This window comes from Desmodus rotundus, chromosome 3 (assembly GCF_022682495.2).
Source record: "Desmodus rotundus isolate HL8 chromosome 3, HLdesRot8A.1, whole genome shotgun sequence".
Classification (NCBI taxonomy): Eukaryota; Metazoa; Chordata; class Mammalia; order Chiroptera; family Phyllostomidae; genus Desmodus; species Desmodus rotundus.
The window spans coordinates 198,777,231-198,803,841 of record NC_071389.1 but is presented as its reverse complement, the minus strand read 5'-3'; the positions used below and the strand labels follow the sequence as shown (position 1 = coordinate 198,803,841).

The following is a 26,611-nucleotide window of genomic DNA, read 5'->3' as shown; positions in this document are numbered from 1 at the left end:
AGAGTACACCTGAGACATTTAGGGGCCTCCTATGCCAGCCACCCTGCCCGTCCTGGGTGCGGTCCGGCCCACTGCTCGTGACCCAACACCTATGTCTAGTTTTTCATGACTTGGCCAAATGCTGATAATATTTTAAAATAAGCATGTTCAGTGTGAGGCCAGACCAGTACAGGGAGGGGTGGGGATGCAACCCCCCTCCCCCGAACCTTCCACACTCTGACCTGTCCCCAGTGGGAAGGGGCGCCCTGAGGAAGGCTGTGCTTATGTGAGTTCCCCTGTCCGGAGGAGTTCAGCTGGGGGCTCAATCTGCCAGACCCCCTGTGTGTGGGAGAGGGGCTCCATCTGCTGGACCCCCTGAGTATAGGGGAGAGGTGGGAACGGGGGCCAGCTGATTGCAAAGAAACCGAAGAAACGTCTCTTCTTTCTGCCTGGGCATTGGGAGAGGGAGAGCTTCCCACTAGGTTGGTTTTGGGAAGTGGCAGCTCCCTCCCACCACCACTTCCTCCCCCCAGTGCCCAAGGCCAAGAGCCCCGAGGCCCAGGAAGAACCTGGACTTGGAACGCAGACCAGCTTGGGCCCCAGTTCTAGGGGCTCAGCAGCTGTGTGACCTTGCGCAGGTGACACCCCTCTCTGAGTGTTGGCTTCCTGAGTCTGCGAACCAGGAGCAGTGGCCCGTCTTCTTTAGAAACTGAGAGGGGACAGCACTTGTCAGCACCCCAGCTCAGGGCTGGGCGCTCAGATGTCTTCACAGCAGGCCTCCTTCCCCCATCTCTCCTGGGGGGAAGGCCATCAACGTAGGGTTTGGGTTCCGCCCCTGCGGGCTGGAGCCTGGGCCCCAGGGGAGGGCAGGGCCCCCATCCCTGAAGCCCACGTGTCTGGGGGTCTACCCTCAGGCGCGCTGGAGGCAGATTACACCGGGTGTGGCCGGCGTGGCATTGTGCTGGGAGACCTGCAGCCAGTGTGTGAGCTGTGTGGCCCCCAGACGTGACAGCCTCTCTGAGCCCGTGTCCTCCTCTGAGGACTGTGTCTCGGGGGCACTGCAACTCACCTAAGAGAACTCTGTGGCAGCTCTGAGCAAACTCTGAGCCGCCAGAGAGGATGGCAAGGAGAGGGAAGCCCCGTGTGCCGGCCACCGACTGACCACCCAGCATGGCCCTGGGTTTCCTGTAGACTGTCTCACCTAATCCTCACAACACCTGTGTGAGGCTGGGGTCAGTGCCCCACATTACAGAGAGAGTCCTAGAGAGGCTATGTCACAGGCCAGGGTCCTAGGGCCACTGTGTCCCTCCCCCAGTCCAGCCTGCGCTCTCGGTCCTCTGTCCAGCCCCAGAGGTGGCCCTGCACCAGGCACAGGTCCAACAGGTCCAGCCCCCACCTCCTCGTGGAACCCGTGCTCTGTATCCCAGTTCTGCTGGAGCTTCCCGGCAACAGGGCTCTTCCTAAATGCTCTCTGACCTTGCCTCCGCTCCCCGGGAAACGGTGAGCCCACATTCCCCGACGCAGCACGCTAACCAGGCCTCCATAACTCTGTTCATCTAGGTGGCAGCCTATGCTGGGACGTCCAGCCGTTTCTCCTCGTCATAAGCGAGGTACATTTTCCAAAAGCAGGAAGCCTGGTACAGAGGGCTGGGGAGTCGCGTTCAGCACCCCAGGGCCAGGCTCTGCCCCAGTGACCAGGTGGCGGCGGGTGGGCCTCCCTGTCTGCGCTGCGGGCTGTGTTCTGCCCTGGCTCGCTGCTCCCTCAAGCATGTGGGTCAGGAGCCCGCCTGGGGTGGGGGGCTCCGGCCGCTCGGTGGACACAGGCAAACACCTTCGTTCACGCGTCTTCTCTCCAGGTGCGGACTCAGCATCAGGACGGGTCTCCTCAGGGGGCGACAGTGGAAGTGGGGGTAGACACAGGAGGTGCTCGCGGGGGCTGGCTGCACTGGGGAGGGGCGCCCAGGCTGGGGCAGGGGGGCGGGTAGTGGACAGGAAGAGAACAGTACCTGTGATGTGGCCAACACCAGAGCCCGGGCCTAGCATGGTGGCCTCCTTGGGCCGAGGGCCGGCCTCCCTCGGGTCTCCTGGACTGGAACAAGGGCTCAGAGGGTGTTTCTGCAGGGGCATGCATGACGGGGGACTCCCTCTCTCTTGGTCTCGCTGCCCCCCACTCCTGAGGGGGAGCTGACCCCTCACTCATAGGCAGGGGCCAGCGGGGAGAGGCAGCAAAGCCAAATGGAGGACCGCAGGCTGGGAACAGCAGAGAGGTTCGGTCTGGGGCGCAACCAGTTTGGGGTGCTGGCAGCCTCAGAAGTGGGATGAACAGGTTGAGGCTGATGTCTGCTCAGGCCTGGGCCCTGCAAGCTGGTGGGGGTGACACGGGTTTGCGGATGCTCAGAAGACAGCCCGGAGCCACCGCCTGTCCCCTTTGGAAGTGTCCCGTTTCCCTTGCTGTCCGGCCTTTGCCACCAGCGAGCCCTCTTGGGTGTGGAGCACCTGGGCCACGCGGGCCCGTGGCTGCCCAGTGGGGCGGCTGGCGCATTTAAGAGGTGCGTCTGGCGTTGGCCCAGCTCTGGGCGGTCGTTGGCCTGCCTCCCACTCAGCAGCTTTGGTGCCAATTATGGAGAGTGTGGGCGGGAGGCTCCTGAACCCCCAGAAGTGGATCTGGGTCCAGGGGCAGCGTGTGGACGTGGGCCCTCCTGGACCGCTGTGGGGTTTAGAGGTGCCAGGCTGAGGTGGGGAACAGGCTGGTGACGCCCCTCTGGTCCCGGCTACAGCTGTTTGTGTGAGTTTGAAGCTGGTTGGCTAAAGGCGGCTTCACTTAATCACAACTGACAAGGCTCTCTCGCCGAAGTGGCAGTAGCTGCCTTCTCCTCTGGGCCACGTTTGTTATCACTCGCTGGGCTGCCCCTCCCCCAGCTCCTCCACCGCCCAGCCCCCCTTATCAGACCAGGAGGAACAGGCAGGCCTGTTAGCTGCCCAGGAATCCTGCTGCCTGCCTACCGGGTTCGAGCCCAGCCCAGGGCTTCTCACACCTGCAGGTGCCCAGGGGTGGACTGGCCCAGGCCTCTGATTCTGCAGGTGGACGGCCCCAGGGCCTGCATTTCCCGCCAGACCGCAGAAGGTGCCTGGGATGCTCAGGCACCGTACCTGGGGAGCCAGGGCTCCAACATGGGGATTCAAGGACTGGGGCCGCCTGGTTGTGTTAATAAAGTTTTATTGGGACACGGCCTCAGCCGTGGTTCAGCATTGTCTCCGCCACTGTCTCCCTGTAACTGCAGAGCTGAGTTGCCGCACAGGGCCTGGCAGCCTGCCAGCCTGCCGACTCCTGCAGCCTGGCCCTTCACAGGGAGTCACCTGACCTCTGGTCCAGCGCAGCGGCTCTTGAACTGAGCGAGACGCAGAACCCTCCGGAGAGCTGGTAAAGGCGCAGGCCTTGTGCCCCCCAGCCTGGCTCTAATCCAGCAGGCCCAAGGGGCCTGAGAGCCTGTGTCTCCAACCAGCTCCCAGCAGGGGCGCAGGGGCACACTCCCGGCGGTCCGCCCAGGGTCCCCCACGACCATCTCCACCCATCGAGTCCCAGTCAAAGCACCGTCCCCGTTAGACAGAAGAGGGAACCGAGGGCCTGGGAGGTGCCTTGGTGTCCCAAGGCCCTGAGCCGATAAGCTCTGAGTCTTCCCTGCCACAGCGGCACCCTGGCCCAGCCACCTCACCCCAGGGTGCAGCACATTCTGGACACGCCATTCTGTGACACCCTAGGGCGCAACACACTCCGGCTGGGTTGCCTGGCTCGGCCTGTCCCGAGCCGGGGCTCCTCACTGGGATCTGCTATTAGTCGACACCTCACAAGCGGCAGAAGCATCGTCCTCACAGGGTGGGGGAGGTCAGGGTGTCAAGGGCATGGCCGAGAATGCCAGGTGCCCGGCGGCCTGCTCCCTCCCTTCCCCGGTATCTGCAGAGTGGCTGGCAGTTGTGGTGCGTCCTGTTAGCAGCCTCGGTTGGGTATGGTCACCTCCCTTAGGCGGAGCCCCGTCCTGTCACCTCTGAATCACCTGACATCGCTGTGAACGGTCAAAGGCAGCCTGTCCCCACACGCACATCATCGCCCTCACCTTCCCCTGGCCTGGGAGGAGCAAGGAGGGGCTGGACACCCACTTGCAGCGGCCGGGCCGCCTGCCCAGGCCAGTGAGAGGTGGCTGTGGTGGGGCTCTGTGCCTGGGTGACTCCAGGCTCCACCTGCTCCACTGTAGGAGGACATTTCATGACTAGATGGTCCCAATTAACAGATGAGGAAACTGAGGCACAGGGCGAAGGGACTGGGTGTCTGGGCATCTCCAGGCGGAGGCCGGGAATCCGCTTGGAGCCAAGTCCTTACTGGAATCGGACCATCCCAGCACCAGGGATAAGCCTCCTCGAACCCAGCACCCAGCATTAGGGCCAGAACAAGGCCCTGTGTGCCCCGCCCCCGCTGTCCCCGAGGACCCCACCCCATGCTTTCCTCTGAAGGCCGAGGTTCCCCAGCTCTTTCCAGCCCTGTCGACTGCGTCAGACCGAGTGTAACCAAGGACTTAGATCCCTCCCCCAGCCCTGCGTTGCCACAGCAAAGCCCCGTGACACTCCGGGTGGCTGAGGTTCATTCTGGCAGCTGTAGAGTGTCCCCGACGCATATCCCCATCTATCCACTTGGGTTGTCCCCAGGGGTCTTCTCTTACAAACAGTGCGTCTGAGAACATTCTCGGACACGGTGCTGGCGGGCCAGCAGGGCCTCCCAAGTCCTGGAGGGGGTGGTGCCGCATCACGCAGCAACTGACCGCCCACTGTGCACACGAGGCAGCCGGGAAGTCTCCCCTGGACTCCCTGACCTTGCTGTGGGGCTGACCCAGTCACCTGTCCCAGGTGCTCGGGGTGTGGCTCACTTTTGAAGAGCAGCTTAAAAACCAGGAGGTGGCCCAGGCTCCGAGCGAACGGCAGAGGAACTTGCCCAGGGCCACACGGCCAAGGAGTGGCAGAGTGGGGACAGGAGCCTGGGAGGCCAGGCCACAGGCTCAGAGCCCTTGCTTCCGGCCAGTGCAGGTCAGAGGCTGGAGGGAACGCCCTTGCGCTGTGTGACGTGCTGTCCCGGGTTGAAGGCACTGAATGCGCCGTCCCTGCACTTTGTCTGTCTCAGTCCCTCTGCTGGAGCACCTTGCCCTTCCCTGGGGAGTCCACTGCCAGACACCGGCCTGGGTTCGGTCCTAGTTGCACCACCGACTGGCTGCCGGGCGACCTGGGACAAGTCACGTACTCTCTGTGTCTCAGGTTCCTCATCGGCCTAGGCAGGGGGCACCCAGGCCAGGCACCTCAGCGCCGTGTGTCGTGTGCAGAGCGCTGGCATCTCCAAGGGACAAGGAAGGACGTCTGTCTCTGGCCCAGCTCAGGACAGGCAGGTTCTCGGCCATGAGGAGGAGGGCGAGAGAGCTGGCCTCCTTTGTGGCCTGGCTTTAAATGCCCCCTGTGGCACTGGCCATGACAGAAATGCTCCTACGGTCTCCTTCAAGCTCTTTCCCAGTTCAGCCACCCTGCCCCGTGACCGCTGCCACGGACGCCGCAAACCCTGGGGGTCACGTGCCCAGATCTCCCAGCTAGTAAGCGGCAGAGCTCGGACGCCAGGCTGGGCACCCGCGTGGTTCAAGGCCCTGCCGTCCCCGTCCAGAAAAGCTTCTTCATTTTTGAACGGAGGCCTCTGTGTTTCTCATTTTGCACCAGACGCTGCAAATTGTGTCACCCGCCCTCAGTCCCGGCTCTTGTCCAGTTCACAGCCTGGTGGGGGGACAGACGCTGCCCGGAGAGGCCCGTGCCTGGCGTGCAACTGTAAACTGCCCTCTTGGGTCACGGGAAAGGTGGACAGAGGGGAGCATACGTGGCAGGGCCCCTGGCTGTGTGCAGGGGTCAGGGAAGGCCACTTGGAGGTCACTGGCTCCGGGAGATGTGTCTGAACCTGCCAGGTGAAGGGAAGGCACAGCACGGTGGGGCTGGGGAAGGGCCAGAGGAGCCAGCACCCTGGCAGGGGTCTGGTCTGCACCTCGATGCCCCCTGGGAGGCCCTCGGACGGTTTTAACTGGGGGCCGATGAGATGGGATCTGCCTTCTGGAAGCTTCAGGTGTGTCGCAGGGGACAGGGGCAGTTCAGGGAGGCCCCACAGACCTGGATGATTCGGGGAGGGGGAAGTGGAGGAGTCAGGAGGGGCATGCTTGGCCTGCAGACCACAGAGATGGGGACAGCACAGGACCTCAGGGCCTGCACGAGGTTCAGTGAGAGGACCTGGGTGAGGGGCTGACGCAGGGCTGGGCACCAGCAGGGGCTCAGATCACGGTGGCCGTCACTGCTGGCCAGGCAGTCCAGAGCCCTGGCTGCCCATAGTGAACGTGCAGCTCTCCAGCCTGTGTGTGTCCTCTGTGCATGTGCTTGGCCACTGCAGGGCACAGTGACAATGCATCCTACCTTCCTGCTGCCGCCACTTCCTCCTGCAGGCATGTGGGGTCAGGAGGACGAGCTTCACGCAGGTGCTGTGCCTCCGAAGTGGCTGTTCCTGGACGTGAGGTTTCAGAGGGAGATTTTACAAGTGCGAAGTGGACGCTGTCCTGGAAACAGACAGGCACAGACTCGGGATGGGGCCTGTGCCCCCAGCAAAGGGCCCTGGGAACTGGGGAGCTCGCGGGAGGTTGAACCTCACCACGGACACCTCGTGCGCTCACACGCATGTGCACGTGGGAACGCTCATCCGTCGGTGTAGGCGGGGCACGCAGCTTGAATGCTGGCTCTGCCCTTCTCCCTCCACCTGCGCCCTGGGGAGGCAATAGTGCAGCCTGGGTGTGGCGATGGGTGAGGGAGCTCTGCCCAGGGTGGGCACCCCACAGCCATTGCTGCTGTCTCCCCGTTGTCAGTTTCATACCTGTCTGTTGGGCACCCGCTGCACGCAGGTCTGTTAGCGAGGCCGCCCAGGGCCCTGCCTTTGCTCCAGTACTAATTCACTGTACTCGTGCTGCCCCTGAGGAGAAGAGGAAGACTGCCCAGGCAGGAGAGGGAGGGGAAGGCGTCCTGAGCATGGCATCCCCGAGGGCTGGGCTGGAGGGGCGGAGGAAGTGAGCAGTGGCAGCGGGACTTGAACTCGGAGCCACCCAGACTCCTAAGGAGACAGGCAGGTGGTCAGAAAGCAGGCCCTGAGGACCGGGTAGGACCTGGACTGGCAGGCGAGGCTTGGGCGGAGGCAGACAGCGCACACACGGGCACTTCTGGAGCACCCGCTGGACACCAGCCCGCCGGAGCTCTCCGATGCATTGCTTCATTCAATTGTCACAGTGATTAGATACTATTTTTGTCCCCATTTTAGCCAAGAACACTGAGGAGACTTGTCCCAGGTCACATGGGGTATGGTTACAAAACGTGGAGCCAGGACTTGGCCCCAGGCGGTGTGGCCCAAGCCCAAGGGCCCGACCCGCAGGCGGTGCCTCCCTTGACTTGGTCCGGGCTGGAGGTGTTGCGCCCAGTGAAGGGCGAGGTGGGCTGAGAAGGGGTGGGCCCGACGATGCAGACAGTCTCCAGACGTTGGGCCACGGGCCAGATGTCAGGCTTGGGGTGCCCGTGGTCCCCTTTTCCCGCACAGCCCCCCCAGCCCCTGCCCCAGCCACCGTCCCTCCCCTGCCTAGCCTGCCTGACCGACCAAACAGATCTGTTGTTCCTGCTGGGGTTTAATTCATCTTCCCCAGTTCTGTTTCTCTTCACATGCCCTCCATCCTCTCCTCTCTGGCCTCGCCAAGTTCGGTGTTTAAAAATAATCCTCAAATCTGGGAACTGCAGTCCCCGGCTGACCCCGGGGACCGACCGCAGAGATGCGTGCCTGACTCGTGACTGTGGATCAGTCAGCGTGCCCCTAACCAGAACGTTCTTACAGCTATTGGAGTTTGTTGTTGGCCGCGAGCGCCCATCCTGGGCACTTTACCAATTTTCAAAGAAATGGAACCTGGACGATAAATCTAATCTGCCTGTGGTGCTGTGCTTTCTGGTGGGTGTCGGGAGGCCCAGCAGACCCCTCCAGGCTGGGAGGGAGAGTAAGTCTGAAGGCCGGGTTGGCGTCCTGTCCGAGCCGCTGAATGGCTGTGGGACCTTGGGCAAGTCACTTCACCTCTCTGAGCCCCAGTTTCCCTCTCCACGAGATGGGGGCTTGATGATCCACCTCACTGGCTGATGGGAATTCCCTAAAGTCACACATGAAAAGCCAGAGCCCAGCACCCTTGACGAGCTCAGCCAGCGAAAGCCAGATCCCGGGCGGAGGCCTCTGAGGCTGCAGCACCCAGCTGTGGGGCCTGGCGGGGTGGTGGCGAGGTGGGGTGCGCACCCTGCCCGCCTGCACGCCCACTGCTGCTGGAGCAGCTTCCTGCAGCTGTCCCCTGTGGGCATCCCGGTAGGGAGTACTAGCCAGTGTGACATCCCCTCCTCACCCAAGCTCACAGTCCGGGAGCCCAGGTCCCCCTCTGCTGACCTGTGGGAGGGGCAAGGTGATGGCTTTGATCTTGTGAATGTCAGTGCTGCTCCTAATCACATGATCCCTGAGGCCGGCCCTCTCGTGGAGACCGACGGGGATCCAGCCACCGAGACCAAGCCGCGGGGTTCCTGACCAGACAGGGAAGGGGCGCTGGCTTCCAGACTTCGCTGCCCCGGGTGCTAGAAAGGGAATTTTATGTAACTTCCCAGTGGGTGGGTTTCTCTTCCCCTCCAGATTCAGCCTTCGGTTCTGGCACCGGAGCTGCCCTGGGGGCCTGGGCATGTAGGACAGGACCCCCCAAACCCAGAGACTCCGCACCCTGACCTTGGTCAGGCAGCCCTAGGAGTGGCCAAGGAGACCGGGCAGACCACAGGGAGTGCGCCACTGGACAGAGGACAGACACAGCCAGTGTGTCATGGTGGGGCACGCCGGCGGTGTGCAGGACCCGGACACGCATGAGCCAGGGTAACCCTCAGCACAGGCCCCAGGTCACTCTTCAGTTCCCCTAGGGCCTGGGCCGGTGTCCCCTGCTGGGATTCTCACCCATCTGTGTGGGACTCCGGAGCCTGAGCTCAGTGGTTACAGTCCCCAGCTGGCCAGGCTCTGGCCTGGGACACTCCTGGGCTGATGGAGTAGGGCATGGGGGCCAGTCACTCCAGGTATTACTGGCGGGCATCCTTGCTCAGTGCCCCTGACAGGCAGGGACCTCCATCCTCCCAGCCCCTGGACCCCAGCTCAGACCCCTTTCAACAGTCAGCAGTCAGTGACTAGGTGTTGAGAGAGTTGATGAATAAACACATGAATTAATGCATTACTGTAAGAGATGGAGTATGATAGTTCTCAGCAGAGAGACAAACTTCCTCCAGCTGATGGAATCACAGCAGGCTTCCCGGAGGAGGTGGCATTGGAGCAGCTTCTAAAGTGGTGCTGGATATGGACTCACAGGAATGAGGGGAGGGCACCCAATTATGAGTGACAGCCTCCCCCCATATATGCAGGGCTTTGTAGGGAGTGGGAACAGCAGGAGAGTGCGCTGGGCAGAGGTGGACCCCCTTCCTTCTGACATTCATTGGACCAACCCACCAGCTCTCGGCCTTGAGCCCCAGCTCCAAAAGTGGAGCAGCCCCACCTGCAGGGGCCAGAAGGACCTGGAGTCTGGGGACTCATCTCTGCCCCCAGTGGGCGTGGCTTCCCATCTGTGGAATGGGGCCACTTGGCAGGGTGCCCTCTCAGAGGGCCTGGCCTCCTCCCCCCCTTCCCACCAGTTTCCAGGACTGATCCCTAGACTCCCCAGCAGAAATCCCTTCCTAAGCACTTTGAAATGCTTTAATCTCCTTCATCCTCTCCAGAGGGCCCCAAGGGAGGCAGGGAGGACACCCTGGCTCAGAGCAATTAAGCGGCTTACAGCAGGTGGGGCAGAGCGGGCTCAGGGTGGGAGCAGAGAGGCTGCTAGAGAGATAGGAGGGGCCCCTCCCCAGGGGGGACTCAGCAGCGCAGAGTACTAAGGCATTTCAGCTTTATCCATGGGACTTGCCACCCCATTTTTTAAAAATCTGGCTCAAACGTCTGAAGAAGGGCTCCTGCTACCCTCGTGCCTCCGCGCCGCCCGGTGAGGAGACTGAGGACCCAATAGCAGGACCAGGGCCTGATCCTGACCTTCCTGAGACTGGCCTGGAGTCTGGCCCTGAGTCCGGCCCCACTTCCTCGTGGCGAAGTCCCCAGAGCCCAGGTTGCCCCGGTGGCTTCCTGCCCTGCCAGCTGCTGAGCAGGAGGCAGTGTGGCTCGGGCCTGGCTGGCGTCCCTGCGTCCTCCCTGACCAGGCCACCAGCTTTGAGAGTGAGGACAGGCCAGCTCATCGGTGGCCCCTGGAGCCGGCTCCCCAGGACAGTCTGGGCGGTCAGAGGGGCCACCCTTGTGGGCTGTCTGTGGCCCCGCTCCCTCTCCTCTTCCAGAACTGTGTTCTCTGGCAGCAAATTGCACTGTGCATACGCACCTCTGGGGCCACCTCCCAGGGGGGCATAGGAGCCTGCTGTGCGGCTGAGGGACAGCCTGGCCAGGAGGGCCTACAGGGTTTCCACCGAGGTGGATTCTGGCTCCCATCACATCCTGTTCCCAGCTGAGCTGCTGAGAATACTCCACCCTCCAGGGGCTGTGGGAACCGAGGGCCCCATGCTGGGGGCTCACCCAGCGGAAATGTGCTCCCCTAGCCAGGAGGCCAGAATCTGAGGCCAAGGGTCCGCAGGGCTGCCTCCTCATAGGGGCTCTGGGGGAGACTACCCAGGCCTCTCCCCTAGTTTCTGGGAGTTTGCTGGCGATCCTTGGGGTTCCCTGGCTTGTAGGCTCCTCACCCCATCTCTGCCTCCTCCTTCCCATGGCTTCTCTCCCGGTGGGCGTCTGTGTCCGTGTTTCCTCTTTGTAAGGACACAGGTCACGTGAGGTCAGGGCCCACCCAATACTCCCTTGTGATTTCATCGCAGCCAATTCCATCTGCACCAGCCCCCCTTCCCAGTAAGGACCAGGTCTGAGTTACTGGGGTTAGGACTGCGACATGAATTTGGGGGGAACAAAATTCATGCTTCATAGTGGGGTGCCATCAGGGCCTGGCATATAGTAGGTGCTCAGCAAATTCATCCTCTCTACCTCCCCCCTCCCCACACTGGCTTCCCAGTGCCCCCACCCCAGGGCCTTTGCCCCAGCTGCACTCCAGGCTGCAGCCCCCTCCCAAGGAGCCACGCTGCTGGTCTGGCCGCACTCAAGTCTGCTCAGTGGTCTCTTCCACAGTGAGGCTGCCCAGACGGCCCATGCTGGCGCCCTGCACCCCCATTCCACCCCCACGCACACACCTTGCTTTATCCCCTCTCCTAGCTTTTCGTATTGTGGTAAAACACACACACAATTTATCGTTTGAGCCCCTTTAAGTGCACGGCTCAGCGGCCTTAGGTGCATTCACACTGGTAGCCAGTCACCACCACGGTTATCTCCAGGACATTCTCATCTCCCCAAAGTGAGACTGTCCCCGTTAGCCACAAACTCCCCATCCCCCCGCCCCAGCCCCTGGACACCACCGTCCCACCGTCTGTCTCTGCGAGTTTGATCCCCCCGGGACCCCAAAGGAGTGGAGTCACGCAGCACCAGTGCTTGTGTGACCAGCTTCTTCCGCTCAGCATGAGCGATGTCCTCAGGTTTTCCGTGTTGTAGCAGGAGCTGGAGTTTCCTGCCTTTGTAAGGTGGACTAACGTTCCATCCATTGCCTGGATGGCCCCGTTTTGGTTGCTCTGTTCATCCGTCGGGGTCGCTGGGCTGTTCCCACCTGTCGGCGCGGGTGACCGGTGTCTGTGCGGGTCCCTGCTTTCTGTGCTCCGGGCTGTCTCCCCAGGGGCCTCGGAGCGTTTCAAATTCTCATCTGTTTGTGGGCTGTCACTTCCGCGCCTGCCGGGGCAGGGACAGTTTCTATTTAGTTCTACTTGAGTCTGTTCAGTTCACTGCTGGGTCCCTAGCGCCTGGAAGGTGGCCGGCCCGAAGCACGTGGCGGCTGGGTTAACGGAAGTCACGGCTCAGCTCGCGCACAGCAGGGAGACCAGGGCCTGGCGCCCCCGGGGGTGCGGGGCCCTCCCCAGCGCAGCGCATGCCCATCCTCGCGGGCGCGCCCTGCCCGCCGGCCTCAGCCGCCCCTCGGTTATCTCCTCCACCTGCGCCACCGGTCCTCTGACGAAGTCTCATTTTGCCATGAAAAGAAAAGGAGGTGACAGTTGACTAGTGGGGGAAGGTCCTGCGTTCCAGAAAGGAAATTGGATGGCGTGTTTCCATCCTCCCCGGCCCGGCCCCTGCTCCCAGCAAACCCGCGTCCCTGTCTGCGCCACGCTCCCCACTGTGGGCAGCACAGCCAGTGACTGTCCCCGCTGCCGACAGGCAGCCCACACCGGCCTCTCCGGGTCTCGTTGAACAGGCAGCACTGGACGGACCGATGCAAGCCGAACGATGACCAGTTGTGGCCAGCAGTCCCTGAACGTGCTCACTGTCCTCTCGCTGCTAATTTCGGCAGGTAGGGCCTCTGTGGGTGCTCGGCGGGAGGGGGAGACGTGGGGGGCAAGGCGTCCCTTCCCAGGTCCATGCCAGCCCAGCCGGGGTTCTGGGTGCTGACTGGGGGTGCTTGGAATCCCCTGCCCCACTGGCATCCCCCCCATGGGGAGCTTCTGTTCGTGCTGTGCAAGGAGAGCCTGCTGTGTGCCACACCCCATGTGCCTGCTCGGGGACGCAGCTGAGATATTTTCTCAGAGGCCTGGGGCTTCACAGTGGCTGCCAGCCAGCCTGGGAGAGGACCTTACTGGAATTCTCTCCCCTACTCCTGCAAGTCAAAGGCCGGTGATGTCGAAGGCCTCCCCTTGTACAGAAGAGAACCCCGAGGCTTGGGGAGGGAGCCAGCTAGCCAGAGACAGCCCAGCCAGTGAGGGGCTGGGATTCGAACGCCCACGGCGTGACGCCGGGGCCCCACCTCCTAGCACCAGCCTCCTAGGCCATCCCGTGACCCCAGCTGGGGTTGCAGGTGGGGTCTCACTGTCCTGTTGACGAAGATGGGCAGAAACCAAGTCCTTCAGCTTCTGAGAAGCTGCTCTAATCCCGACAGCAGGGGAGGCTGCGCCCGCACCCTGGGCCCTGGCAGGCGTAGCCCTGCCTGTCGCCCTGTCTGTCTCTCCTTCCTTCTCCACCTCTGCTTCTCTGTGTGTCTCTCCCTTTCCCTCTCTGTCTGTCTCTCTCTCTTTCCCTCTGCCTCTCTCAGTACCTCTGTGCCCCCTTGCTCATTTCCCACCTCCAGCATGTCATTCCCAAGGCCCCGTGTCCCAAACCCAAGCTCATCAGCAGTGCTTGTCCACACTCCCCTGCCCCAGCCCAGTGCTTCTGATCAGAAAGTCCACTGAGGGGCCTGAGGACCCGCAGTCCTGCTCACCAGCCCTCAGGCATGCAGCGCGGCAGCGTACACTTGGAGACCGCAGCTCTGGGCCTCAGTGTTCTCCTCTGTACAGTGGGAGCACACGGGACTGAACGAGAGGACACGTCCTCCAGGGGCTGACTCCGTGACCTCTGAGTCCCCTGAGAGGCCTTCTGTTCCCCAAGGAGGCAGCCGAGCTGGGGGCCTGGAGCTCCCCTGCCTGCTGAGATGCAGGGACCCAGCTCCCGCAGCAGCCGCACTCGCCTCCTCGGAAGAGGACTCTGGCCTTTTGACAAGGCCCAGGGGCTCCCCAGGCCGCCCAGGCGCCCACCGGCCAGCACAGCCCCACTGGGACACTGGGAGCTGGGTGGGCTGCATTCTGACCTCCCCTCACGGAGATGGAGCTTCCAACCAGCCAGAGGAGCGTGTGCCAAAGCAGCGCCTTTGTGGCTGTAGAAATGTATTCAGCCAGCAAGGGCCCTTTTCAGCAATACAAATTAGATACAGCGATCCCTTTTATGAAGATACTAATTAAGCCCGAGACAGCAGCTCCAGGATTTTTCCGCTGTTATATTCGTTCAAGTTTCTCTCCTGCTTATCACCATTGGCACGACAGTAAATGCTGTCCTGGGCTGGCGGCAGCAGCAGCAGTGGCTGAATAGGGGCCTCCCTCCGAGGCCAGGGCTGCTGTCACTAGGAGGTGGGGCCACTGGGACAGGCTCCTGGGGACCTTCAGGTCTAGGGCACTGCTTTAGTAGAAACCAAGGTATGCAGGGGGTGCCCTTTCTCCCCAAGGGGGACCGGTTCTTGCATCCGTGCTGCTCACCCCCGAGCCAGCCCGGGATTGTCAGCAGGCCCCCCAACCCCGACCACACAGCGGCAGAGGCAGGTAAAGCCAGTGGTGGAGGTGTGCCGAGGGCTCCCACCCTGGGCAGGCCTGGGTGGACGTTCGCTCCACCACCACCTCCCAGCTCAGGCAGGCCATGGCAGGCCTCCGAGCCTCAGTTTCTGCATCTGTAAAGTGGGCCCTCAGACCTGCTCGCTAGCGTAGCCAGGTGGCCTAGAGGAGGTAAAGCTGGTGAGGTCATAGTTAAATGCTTCCTAGGTGAGTGCCCGCTGTGTGCAGAGCTGCCAGGGAGAGTCTGCAGGAGGAGCCCCAGGCGGGGGCCACAGAGTGGGCAGGGCTGTTGTCGGAGGGAGGGGTGGCAGCCCAGAGGGGCTTTCCTGATGGAGGTGAGGCTCGCACAGGGGAGAAGAGACCCGCCGGATGCTAGGGCAGACCCGAGCCCCGGGCCTCTGTTTTCCAGTCCTGTCTGCGCATTTCCGGGTCTGTGAGCCGTACACGGACCACAAAGGCCACTACCACTTCGGCTTCCACTGCCCCCGGCTCTCGGACAACAAAACCTTCATCCTGTGCTGTCACCATAACAACACGGTTTTCAAGTACTGCTGCAACGAGACGGAGTTCCAGGCGGTGATGCAGGCGAACCTCACGGCCGGCTCCGAGGGCTACACGCACAAGTAAGTGCCCCATTGGGACCACGCACCACCCCCCCGGCCCCCCTCAAGGCCAGGTGTTGACTGTGCACCCCGTGCCCCGGGGCAGCTGTTGGGGAACGGCGGCCAGGATAGGGGGTGGCTGGAAATAACCTGGGGGAGTTCAGAGACCAGGTTTTCTGGCCATTTCTATCCTCAGAGCTTCAGCCTTTCCATCTGAGAAATGGGCACGTCATACCTACCTCTCAGGGCTACTGCAAAGTTAAATGAGGTCAAGTGTGTGGAAGGCTTTTAGGCAAAAAGTGCCTGAGCTTGGAATCCAGGGGACCCAAGTCCCTTCATTTGTCCATTGTTTGTTCAACAGTTTGTTGTTGATACTCTTGACCCAGAGGTTAATCTGACACAGCCTCCTTTCCTAAGAGCCTGAGGCCGGGCTGATGGAGGGGACGGGACAGGGAGGAGTGGTCAGAAAGAGGAGGGTTCCCAGCAGGAAAGCAGTGGGCTTGTGCTCAGGAGGAAGCAGCCCGTGCTGCTCTTATTCTGAGTGACACTGAGCACCTGGTCACGTGTTTGAGAGCCGTTTGTGTTTCTCTTACTCCGAGCTAGCTGTTTATGTCCTTCGTCGTTTTCCTACAGAACCTTTGTCCATTTTCTTATTTATTTACAGGAACTCTTTATATGTGAAGGAAATGTGCATTGCAAAGATTTTCTCAATGTGTCTTTGAATTTGTGATGCTTTTTTCTCATGCTTAATTTTTTTAAAAAATTTATTTATTCACTTTCAGAGAGAGGAGAAGGGAGGGAGAAAGAGACAGAGAGAAACGTCAATGTGTGGTTGCCTCTCAGGTGCCCCCTACTGGGGACCTGGCCCTTAACCCAAGCATGTGCCCTGACTGGGAATCGAACTGGTGGCCCTTTAGCTTGCAGGCCAGTGCTCAATCCACTGAGCCACACCAGCCAGGGCTCATGTTTTATTTGTAATTGTTGTATAGTCAGTTGTGTCTAATTTTTTTAAATGTCTTCTGGGTTTTATATCATACTAAGAAAGAATTTCTTTACTCTGAGATCATTAAAAATCACCCACTCCCCCCTTTTTTTTTACTTCTTTTATGTTTTAATTTTTTGCCTTCAAAGCTTTGTCAGAAATGTATTTGGATGTCAGCTTTGAGGTAGGAATCAAACTTTTTTTTATTTTTCCAAATGGGTAGGCTGCTCTCCCAACACCAGCCGCTGACTTGTGTGTCTTTTTCCCACTGGTGAGAAATGCAAACTTATTTCCTATAATATACTCGCTTTGAGTATCACAGTATTAAGTGCTGAGTACTAAGGGTGAAATGGACTTCCTATCCACGCGCGAGCACCCCACTATGTTCAGTACCACAGCTGTGCCTTTAATATGCTTTCAAGTTGTCTTGGTCTGTTCTCCACGGCTCTTTCATTGTAGGAATTCCAGAATTAGCTTGTGTAGTGCCCCTGCCCACCCCCCCAAAATCCAGTTAGTGTTTTTTTACTGAGATTGTGTTGAACTCATTCATCAATTCAAGGAGATTTGACTTTTCATGATGATAAATATTCCTCTCCAAAAACATGCTATCTCTTCCCATTTGTTCAAGTTTTCTTTCATAGTTATTTGGAGTTTTCTTCATATAGATATCATACGTATCTTTCACATTTATTTCCATGTGTTTTTTTATGCTGCTACAATAGGGTCTTTTCTTCCACTAGATCTTCTAAGCAACTATTGTTTAGATGATCGTACCCAACAATTTCTATACATGAATTTTATACTTTCTCATCTTTGTAATACTTTTTCAGTTGTTTCTCTTAGTTTACTTTGCCATTTGCAAACAATGATAACTATTTCCTGCTTTCCAAGTTCATGCCTCACTTCTTCTTCTTGTCCAGTCAGGTTGGCAAGTACCTCTAAAACAGGCTTTAAAATTGTTGGGCATTCGTATCATCCTCCTCACTTGAATGGGGATGCTTCGGATATTTCCCTAATAACTGTGAGGCTGATTTTTAGGACGAACATACTGATTACAAGGTGAGGTAAAACGCACTTGGAAGGAGTGACTGTTGGAGAATTAGCGGCACCACTGCGAGGTGGTGGGGTGGAGGTCTGAGTCCTGGTCTCTCTGATGTTGGGGCTCCAGTGCTCTCCCGCTGTGCCCCGCTCACTTGGGGAAGTCGCCTCTCTCTTCCCTTTGGTCAGGCAGGAGGTTTGACTCTCTCCCAGCCTCCCGTTCTCCCGCCACAGCCAGCTCCCCAGCCTTCCTTCCTCAAATGCGGGTGAATGTCTTCCCATCTGCTCAGGCCTTAGAATAATCCTGTATGTGGAGTCCGTCAGCAAGGCCTGTCCGTGACAAGGGCTGGAACCAGGCCCGGAATCTGGCCCAAGCCATTTATAAGACTAACGACCGATTCCCTGAGGGGGGAGGGCAGTGCCAGGACTGGGGTGAGGACCCCGACATGTTGTGTTGTGGTTGCCGGCCAAACATCAGACAGAAGACAGGAGCTTGGCCAGACAGCCAGACTTCTCCAAAGCTCTGGCGACCGGCGTCTGGGACCCCCGTTTGGCAGCCCGCAGCTTTCTATAATTCACACACTCACACAGGCCTCACGTGGAGCGCTTTGCCCTTTCACACCCTGGGCCCTGGCTGGGCTGGCGAAGAGCTGGACCCCAAAACAGAGGCCTTCTTCCCTCGGGGGACCAGAAATACTGAGGAGCAGAAACTTAACTCAGTTCTTATTCTTGAAGTTCAGACGGCATTACGGAGCGTGCAGCATGGGGCGTGGGCTCTGTGCTCAGCTCTCCCCTCTGAGTCCCCCATCCTTCGCCCACTGGACACAGAGGAAGAGGAGGCTGGGAGAGGCTGAGTAACCTGCCTGGGTGGGGCCGCTGGTCCGTGGTGGAGCCCAGCACCGCCAGCCCAGGTCTGCAGGAGGCAGGTTGGGGCCAGAGGGGCCAAAGGCAGGGATGCCAGCCAAAGCTGTGTTGACACCCGGGCCCACCCTTCCCTGCAGGGGCTGCACTGCTGGCCCCGCCCAGCACCCTGGCTGTGCCAATCAACCATGTCTCCGACGATGGAGAGTGGGTGCAGGGTCAGCTCCCAGCCGAAAGCTGCCACTCTGGAGGGATGCCTCATTCCTTGTTCTCCACCAAGCCCCCTGCCACCTCCCTTCCCACAGCCCGGACGGGGCCCAGGGTGGCCCGGCGGCTTCCTGGTCGTGCGATGAACCCCACTCCTTACACTGTTCATCCAGTCACAGCGCTCCTTGCACCCCCGGAGGAAGGCATGTCTTCGGTCCTGTGTTCCCGAAAATGTTTAAGACGGTGGGAGCCGCAGGGTCCAGAGGGATGAGGCTTTCCAGGCAGAGTCCTGGCCCTCAGCATTTCCGCTGCCCGAGCGTCAGGTGCGAGGGGAGCTCTGGGAACGGACCGGCAGCGAGGTCTGGGAGGGAGCAGGGTGGGCCAGGGTGGGTGGGTGCTCAGACTTTTTCCTGAGGGCGACAGGGGGTCAGGGAGGGTGTGGCAGAGGGGCAACCTGAGATGCGCCGTGAGGAGGAGAGAGCTGAGTCCCGGAGCTCTGCTTGGGGATGGGTCTGTGGACCCGGAGGGATGGCGCCTGCGAGGCCGGGAGGTCCTGGACGGCCCTGGTGTGGGAGGGGAGCCAGGTGGAGTCCCTCTCGGGGACTGTGCCACTCTTTGGGGTGCTGGATTGGTCATCTGCTGTGTGAGTCATTAATCCTCACAGTTACTCCAGGAGGGAGAAGGCAGGGTGGGGCTCAGGCAGGTGCACCCACCTGTTCTCGCTCCAGTCCCACACCCTGAGGGACACCAGGCCCTTGTTTCGGCCACTGGCTCTGCCCCTGCCTGGATGTGTCTGATGCACCAGACCTCAGCCAAGTGGCCAGCTGGCCCCACATCCCAGACAGGGCAGCACTCACCGGCCGCCGGTCTGCAAAAACCAGGGTGGCTGTGACCCCAGTCGGGCTTCATGAAGATGCAGGGGGTCCATCAGGGGCAAGGACTGCCTGGCGCCTGCCCACCCCACCACCCCGCCGGTGAATCGGCCAGGAGGCAGGACTACTGGCAGGGCTTGGGAGAGCGCTGCTGATGACATTTACTTGTGTTGTCCTGGAGGAAAAGAATGCTTTGTTTTGGTTCTGGCTGCCTGGTGGAAGGGCTGGCTGAGCGAGGGATGCAGCCACGCCCAGCCCACTGCCAGACCAGGGACCCCTGGTGTTCAGGACAGAGGTTCAGCTCACCTTCCCATGCTGGTGCCCCGCGGGAAGCGGCGGGAGCATCTGTCCTGGGCACAGAGTGGGGTGGGGCGGGGCAGGGCTGGATGAGGGGGGTCAGCGGACCACTCTCTGGGGGCTGGGAATGTCTCACTGGCCCTGGTGGCAAGGAGTGCAGTCTTGTGCAATACCTGGGTGCTCCTTCGCTGGGCAGATGGGCTTCAGGGCGGGTGGGTGGGAGAGGGCTTCTAGGACTGCAGAGCATGCTCAGAGGCCTTGGAGGGGGAGGTGGCCAAGGGGTTCACTCTGTACATGAAACCTCTCTCATGAAGCTGTCCTTTCCCAGTGCTCAGAAGTATGCCAGCCACACGGAGGGGCAGGTGGCAGCGCCCTGGGTGCTTTGGGCCGGTCCTGCAGGCCGGGCACCACCCCCCAGTGTGGTATGGGCTCTGCGTCCAGCCCCGGCGTGCGGTCAGAAGCCTCGGGTGGTCTTGCTGGTTGCTCCACCCCATCAAGGCCCGTTAGGTGCAAAACCTACTTACACTGGCAGCCTTGTAAAGACGGAGGAGGGTCTAGAATCCACGTTTCCTGAATACACCCCCCCACGCAGGGGGACGGGGACGGGAGACAAGTGAGCACTTATGAGCACTTGGGGTGATGCGAGGGGCCTCCCATTGACCCGTTCACTGACATAGACGTGTTGTCCATATAGGAGGCCTTGCTGGCCGTGCCGCACCAGGGCTGAGGCTCAGAGAGGGTGAAGACTTGCCTGTGGTCAAACAGCGCCCATGTGGCAGAGTGGGGTTCGATACTGGGGCTCAGTTATGCTGTGAGAACAAGCAGCCCCAGGGACGTCCCTGGGGCTCAAGGCACAAAGGCTTACTTATTTTGGGCTCCCAGCCTGTGTCTCTCTGGGGTTCCCTTCAGCTCTGACGTGGAGCATTCTGTGCCCCAGGCTGATGGAGCAGTCCCCACCGCAGAGGGAAAGAATGTCAGCAAAACCACAGGGCGACTCCCACTCAGGAGCAGTCGTGACAACCTGTTTTTATTTTTTGTGTGTTTTTTTTTTGTTTATTTGTTTGTTTTGGCCAAAGCACATCACTGGGCCAAATCTGTTTCCAGCGAGGGGGAAAGAGACCCAGGCCCGCTCCCGTGGGCAGGCCTGCAGGGAGGGACAGCGAGTATTGTGGACTCTACTTCATTGGCCCCGAGCCCCTGTTTCTCCAGGCACTGGACAACCCCAGTCCCGCTGGGTGACCTTGGGCGAGTCGCCTCATCTCTCTGTCGCCTTAGTCACGGGAGCAGCTTCCTGCGGGCCCCAGGGCATCTCACTAAGCCTGACCACCACCCCCACGCCTCGGAGCCCGGTCATCCTGAGCTGCAGGTGGCTTCCCAAGACCACGGCGAGCGCGTGTTTCAGAGCTGGTGCTGGCATTCAGGCAGCCCCGACCCAGTCCAGAGTTTAGCCGCCGGTTCGCCGGCCGCCCTGGCCCGTAGGCTGCCTCACAGCGGGCTGGGGGCTGGGCTATTTCGTGTGAGGTGGGCCAAGGCCGTTGCTCTTGGATCCAGCAGCTCCAGGAGCTCACCTCCTCTGTCCTTCCTGCCGGGTGCAGACCGGCTTCTACCGGGCTGCAGCTGCTCCTCTGCTGACCTGCTTGCTCCTGTCCCCAGAAGGTGTCCAGTGAGGTTCCTCCATCAGAGAAGGTCTCGTTCATTGCTCCGGAAACATCGAAAGAATGCAAATCAGTAAATGTCCCAAAATAGAATGAAGAGCTGGAACTTTGGCTGGCTTCACATCTTGCCCCATAAAACAGCCTCTATTTTAACATCTGCCCTTTAAACACACACACACACACACACACACACACACACACCCATAAAAGACCTCTGCATCTGCATGGAATTAATTTCCAGATCATGTTTTTAAAATTAAATTTAAGAAAACCAAGATGCTCCCAGCCAGCCAACCATGGACAGGGCTGGCCGTGGAAGGCAAGAGAGCCACCGGGGACAGTGCTCACAGCCCGACTTCCCAGCTGGCTGCCACCTCCAGGCTGGCCTCCCTCGCAGGGAGGTGGGAGTTAGGGAAGGGGGCACCTCCTGCAGGGGCGCTCCACCCCTCTTCTCTGAGACCATGCCGCTGAGGCCTGTCCGCAAGGACGGGGACACCATGAGATGGTGGGTGAGGGGACTGGAGGCTGTCCTTAGGTCCTGGTGGCGGGTAAGCCGGGACAAGTGGGCATGCCGCACAGATGCGGGCAGCCTTCCTAGAGGTTTGTCCTGGACTTGACCTTGGGATTTCCCCAAGATTCAGTACGGTCTGAAGTCAGACGGACCTGGGTCCCAACCCCAGCACAGCCACTTTCCGGCTGTGCAGCCTTTGGCAAGGGGCTTTGTCCCTCTGGGTTTCATTTCCTCTTCTGCAAACGGGGGAGACTGGCTTCGCGTGCGGTGACCCCGGGTGCTGGCGTGTCGTGATCGCTGCGGGACTGTTAACTTTTAGTGAGTGTGCACATGGAAGATGCACCCTAGTGACAAAGTTAGTGTCCAGGCCACCATGGTCTCCAGCTCACCATCAGCCCTCAGTGTGCGTGTTGGCTTAGGTAGCATCAGAGGTGGCCCCGTGCTGACATCGGGGCACACAAAGATAAGGCGACCCTGGTCCTGGCCCCAGGCAGCTCTGATCACAAGGTGTGACAGTTCCACAGAACAGCGAAGGCAGCACCATGTGTTCTGGGAGACCCAGTGTCTTTGGGAGCCCAGGGGTGGCTTCCTGGAGGAGGTGACAGCTGTTCCAAGCCATGGGGGCAGGGCCAGCTGGGGGCATAGCAGGTCAGGACCGAGTTCCAGGCAGAGGAGCAGTGTAGACAAAGCACTGGAGGTGGCTGGTCTGCTCTCAGAACCTGGGGGACAACTGTCCCAGGGGGATATGGCCATGGTTAGACATGTATGCCCTGGAGCCAGGCTGTGGGTTCAATCCCGGCTCTGCCATTGAGTGGCTGTGAGACCTCGACACACCTTTTAACTCCTCTAAGCCTCCTGCTCTGTCTGTAAACAGGGGGTGAGGGGGTGGGGCGGGGGACAACAGCAATAATCCTCCTTCGGGGCGCAGGTGTTGGAGGGGCTAAGAGGTGAGAAGCATCTACAGCAATGTGCCTGCCCAGGCTGCTTCTGTGACTGCTGCCATTTCCCAGTCCTGGAGGCCCCAGGCCCAGCTGTGGTCCAGCCGCCACCCCCAGCTGGCCCCGGCGTAGACTCCCTCCTTGCAGTGTCTGCAAGCAGCTGCCCCCGCCGCCCCTCCCCGCACCCCTCCCTCAGCCCTCTTGGCAGCTGCCCGGGAACCCCTGAGGAAAGCACGGTGCTTACACACCTCTGTGGGGGCTCCAGGGATGTCCTCCTCTGTCATCGTGGATGTCCACCCCAGGACTCCTGCTGCAGCATGCCACACCAGCTGCCAGCCACTGTTCTAGGGGAGGAATTCCACATCCAGGTGTCTCCCAGTGAGTGTGGCTTCCCCTTGCAACACGGCTGGCAGTCACTCACACCTTAGCCTGAACGAGCCCCCGAGACTCCTGCAGGCCTTATGGAGGTGGTGGCTGGCGGTGGGGCTGCAGGCGGGCGGCTGTGATAGAAACTGTCTGGTTACTCCGTTGCTCAGGTAGAGACAAAGCCCTGAGCTCCTGTAGTGCCTGCTCCAGTCCGTGCAAGGGCTCGGACCTGCAGAGGCCTCTCCCTGGAGGGGCCACCAGGGGGCAGGGGGAGGAGGGCATTCCGGGCAGAGAGCACAGGTGAGCACAGTGAGCATCCCCAGTGGGGTCCTGGCCTGGGAGGTGGCCGGAGGGGAGCAGCCCCATCTCCCTGCTGAGGCCAAGGCTGGGCTGCGGTGAACTGAGCTGGAAGACAGGTGCAGAGTCTGGGAAGAGACCTGGAGGGCTCCACCCCATCGCCCCCAGGCCCAGAGAGATGCAGGGATTCCCCAGGTCACATAGAAAACTGGGCCAATGAGGAACCAGAACCAGGCCCGGCTCCCCGGCTCCAGGCCGGGTCCTGCCGTGGGGCCCCAGGACAAGGAGGGGCCCCGTCTGGCAAGAGCTGAGGCAGGTCCCTCTCTCCCTGTGGGATATGGGCAGCGAGGCTCTGCTCAGGGGCAGGCCACCTGTCTACTACCCGCCAGGGCACACCCACCTGAGCAGAGGCCCACCGCAGGGCGGATGGCAGTGGCAGTGTTTGAGTGATTGGTACACTAGTCCCTTTGAACAGCCGCAGTCCCTGGTGAGCACTGCTTGGAGCAAAGTGGCCCCAGCTGCAGCAGCAAGCCCGGCAAAGGGCCCTCCCTGGGCACAGGGGGCACACCTGGACCTGGCCTGGGCAGGAAGATACACACCAGGTGGTCCAGGTGGTGGGGGCTGAGCTTCAGGGTCGCTCAGGCCAAGGCAGGGGCCTAACCCACCCTGCAGGAGGAGCAGCACATCTGGGCTCAAAGAGGCGGTGGTTGGAGTCAGGCCGGGGAGGAAGCAGGTGGGGAACGGAAGGCACTAGCCAGGTGGAAGTCCCGGCCTGGGCGAAGGCCCGGCGTCATAGCCAGCAGGGCCCGCACCTTGGTGAAGGGGCAGCTGGGGCGGGGATCCAGGCTGCACAAAGGGGCTGTAGGCACACGCAGCTTCTGGAAGGCAGAGCAGCCCTCGGTGGGAAACGCTGGGTGAACATAGGGCAACAAGGATGTCAGGGCCCCGAGACCCCAGGCCGCACACAGCCTGGAGTTGCCTGGTGAAGGGGACCGAGAGGGGAGGGGATAGAGGGAGGGTGGGGGGCAGGTGGAAGAGCCAGGACCAGTGTCGGCTGCGTGGGGTGTGCGGAGGGTGGCCAAGCTGATGCCCTGTTTCCTGGACTTCTGAGAAGGAGGGAGACTGGGAGCAGGCTGGGAGGAAGCTGGGCCTGGGTGGGGTGCCCTGGCGGAGTCCAGCAGCCTGTGGGGGTGGGAGGTAGGCCCCATGTAGGTGCTGAGGGGCAGGGGATTGCGGCTCTGGAGTTTCAGTTGGTGTGTCCTGAGAAAACAGTCTTCCTCTATTGGCCTGGGCCCAGTAAGATGGGCGGAGCTGGCATCCCGGGGACAGGAACAGCATAACAAGGGTCCTGGGGCTGGGCAAGCAGGGGCACCCCCAAGGGACAGCTGGCAGGTCTGTGAGTAGCGCCCATGTGGTGGTGGGGGGCATGAGGGTGAAGGTAGGATCTGCCACAGCCTGGGAGCCCCGAATGCCCGACTGAGAATTCCTTCCACAAGGGCAAACTGGGTGGCTTTCCAAGTTTTCATGGTCTGTTCAACGGTTTACCAGTGTCTGCCCTTCCCGTCCTCTCCAAGGATCCCCGCCCAAGGACTCGGAGTGTGGCGGAGCTGCTCAGGCCGGGACAGGGCCCAGGGCAGTAGATTCCAGGGTCTGGGAGGAGGCAGACGGGGCAGGTCTGGGAGAGGAACGGGAGGGTGGGCGTGGGGAGAGGGGGCCAGGAGTCCTCAGGGCCCTCCTCCCTGGGACCCGGAAAAGCACCGTGTTCTCCGATCACCCAGCTGACTGACCTCTGTCTCCCTCTCAGCCTCTCTCTCTCTCTGTGTTTCCCCAGTAACTACACCGCCTTGTTGGGAGTGTGGATCTATGGCTTTTTCGTGCTGATGCTGCTGGTCCTGGATCTGTTGTATTACTCGGCCATGAACTACGACATTTGCAAGGTTTACCTGGCGCGGTGGGGAATCCACGGACGATGGATGAAGCAGGACCCCCGGCGGTGGGGGAACCCTGCCCGGGGGCCCCGGCCAGCACAGCCGGCCCCGCAGCCCCAGCCTCCCCCAGGCTCCCTGCCACAAGCCCCCCAGGCCGTGCACACACTGCAGGAAGACACCCACAGCCCACCGCTGGTGACCTTCCAGAGTTCGTCTGCCTGGTGAGTGGTTGCAGTTGGGTCCCAGGCTGCCCACGTGAGCCTGGGAAATACCAGATCATTATTGCCACTGTGTTTGCCTCGTCAGTTACCTGATTATTTGCCAAGAAAAATTTGAAGTTGCCCATCGTAGCAACATGGGCCTGGCCAGGGAAGTCAAAATGAGGGGACGAGACAGAGCTTGGAAGCATAGCTTGCAAGTTGATTGCACCTAGAGCCTGGTGTGAGAGTCATTGTCACTGAGTGTTAGATGGAGTTGTGAGTTTCCAGGCTGCCAAGGCAAAAGGGGAAATCAGATGGCTTTTGAAGTTTTCACAGTTTGGTTGAAGGAGGCAAATCAATCTGTGAGGGGCAGGGTGGGGAAGGTTTTTCAGAATGAATTTAGAACGTGAGCCTATCAGGCTTCCGTTGTGCACATGTGCTGAGTCATTGGAAGCCGTCTGAAGCTACGCAATGCAGGTGGCCTGCTCAGTGAGCCTCAGGAGAGGGGGTGGAGCCAGCGAGGGAGGTGAGTCTCGGGAGACTGGCCTTGAAGGGCTGGCTGCCCAAGGAGTGTGTTCCAGGCCGACCTCTGCTGCAACTCTCTTGCTGCCCCGTCCCAGTCTGGTGGACAGTGGGGAGTAACCTGAGCTGGGGGTCCTGGCAGCAGAGTCAGAAAGAGGGGGAGGGGCCTGCGCACGCTGGAGCAGGACCCCTCTGCACAGCTGGCAAGAGTCAGCCCCTGCAGGAGCTGGGCTGAGTGCAGGTGCTCCAATTAAGGGCTGGGGGAGGCGTTCCGATGCTCTGGGGGTGCAGGGGGGCTGCTGAGCTGCAGCCATGGGCACATGACCCTAGGACGTCATAACGCTGAGCCCAGGCTGCAAGATTTGGGTGCAAAAACCTATGTCACAGTGGTCACTGCCAAGTCCATGAGCTTTGAAAGCAACCTGAGCCAGGTTCGAGTCCCAGCCCTGCCGTTTACCAGCTCGTAACTTCAGGCAAGTTACGTCACCCCCCTTAACCTTCCAGTCCTTGAGAAGAATGCACCCCTTTCGCCCGGGCTTGTCCTGAGGATGAAACGCCTGGCATATAGTAGGCGCTCAGTTCGCCATCGCTGCGTCCTCACAGGAGATGCAACCACGCTAGCGAGTGACCCCTTAAACAGCTAACAGGGAGTGACCTTTTCAATAATGAATGACTTAAATAATTAATAAGGCACACTTAAATCAGCTTGTGCTTATTGATTGGATAATTGCCCCATCCATCACACAGAACACAAAGACCCGGCCTTGCTCAGCAAACTTTGACAAACGTCTACAGAGCAGGTCCTCTGGGTGGGGGGCTCCTGGGGATGTGGAGGTGATGGGTGGGGAAGACGCACGGCCACCCAAAGCTTCAGACGACACACCGCCTGTCGGCCCAGCCCCTGTGGTGGGGTCTTCTCAGATGTGCATCCTTCGCAGCAGCCTCTCTGGGCTGCTTGTCACCCAAGCACATCCTCACCTGACAGTCATGGCAGCCAGGAAGTGCCGCAG

General features: G+C 60.4%; 1 protein-coding gene across 4 annotated transcripts in view; it reads left to right on the top strand.

The window, feature by feature from the left end:
• SHISAL1 (shisa like 1) overlaps positions 1-26,611 on the top strand; it is a 108,811-nt gene that overhangs the window by 63,465 nt on the left and 18,735 nt on the right. For 3 of the 4 annotated variants that reach the window (XM_024579040.3, XM_045186938.3, XM_053919674.2), the window contains exons 2-4: positions 12,447-12,542; positions 14,735-14,948; positions 24,783-25,100. In XM_024579040.3, coding sequence (XP_024434808.1) covers positions 12,479-12,542; positions 14,735-14,948; positions 24,783-25,100 — 596 coding nt within the window. In that variant the 5' untranslated portion in view covers positions 12,447-12,478. Of the gene's footprint in view, positions 1-12,409; positions 12,543-14,734; positions 14,949-24,782; positions 25,101-26,611 lie in introns of all 4 variants that reach the window. The other variant, XM_053919676.2, reaches the window with a different exon arrangement.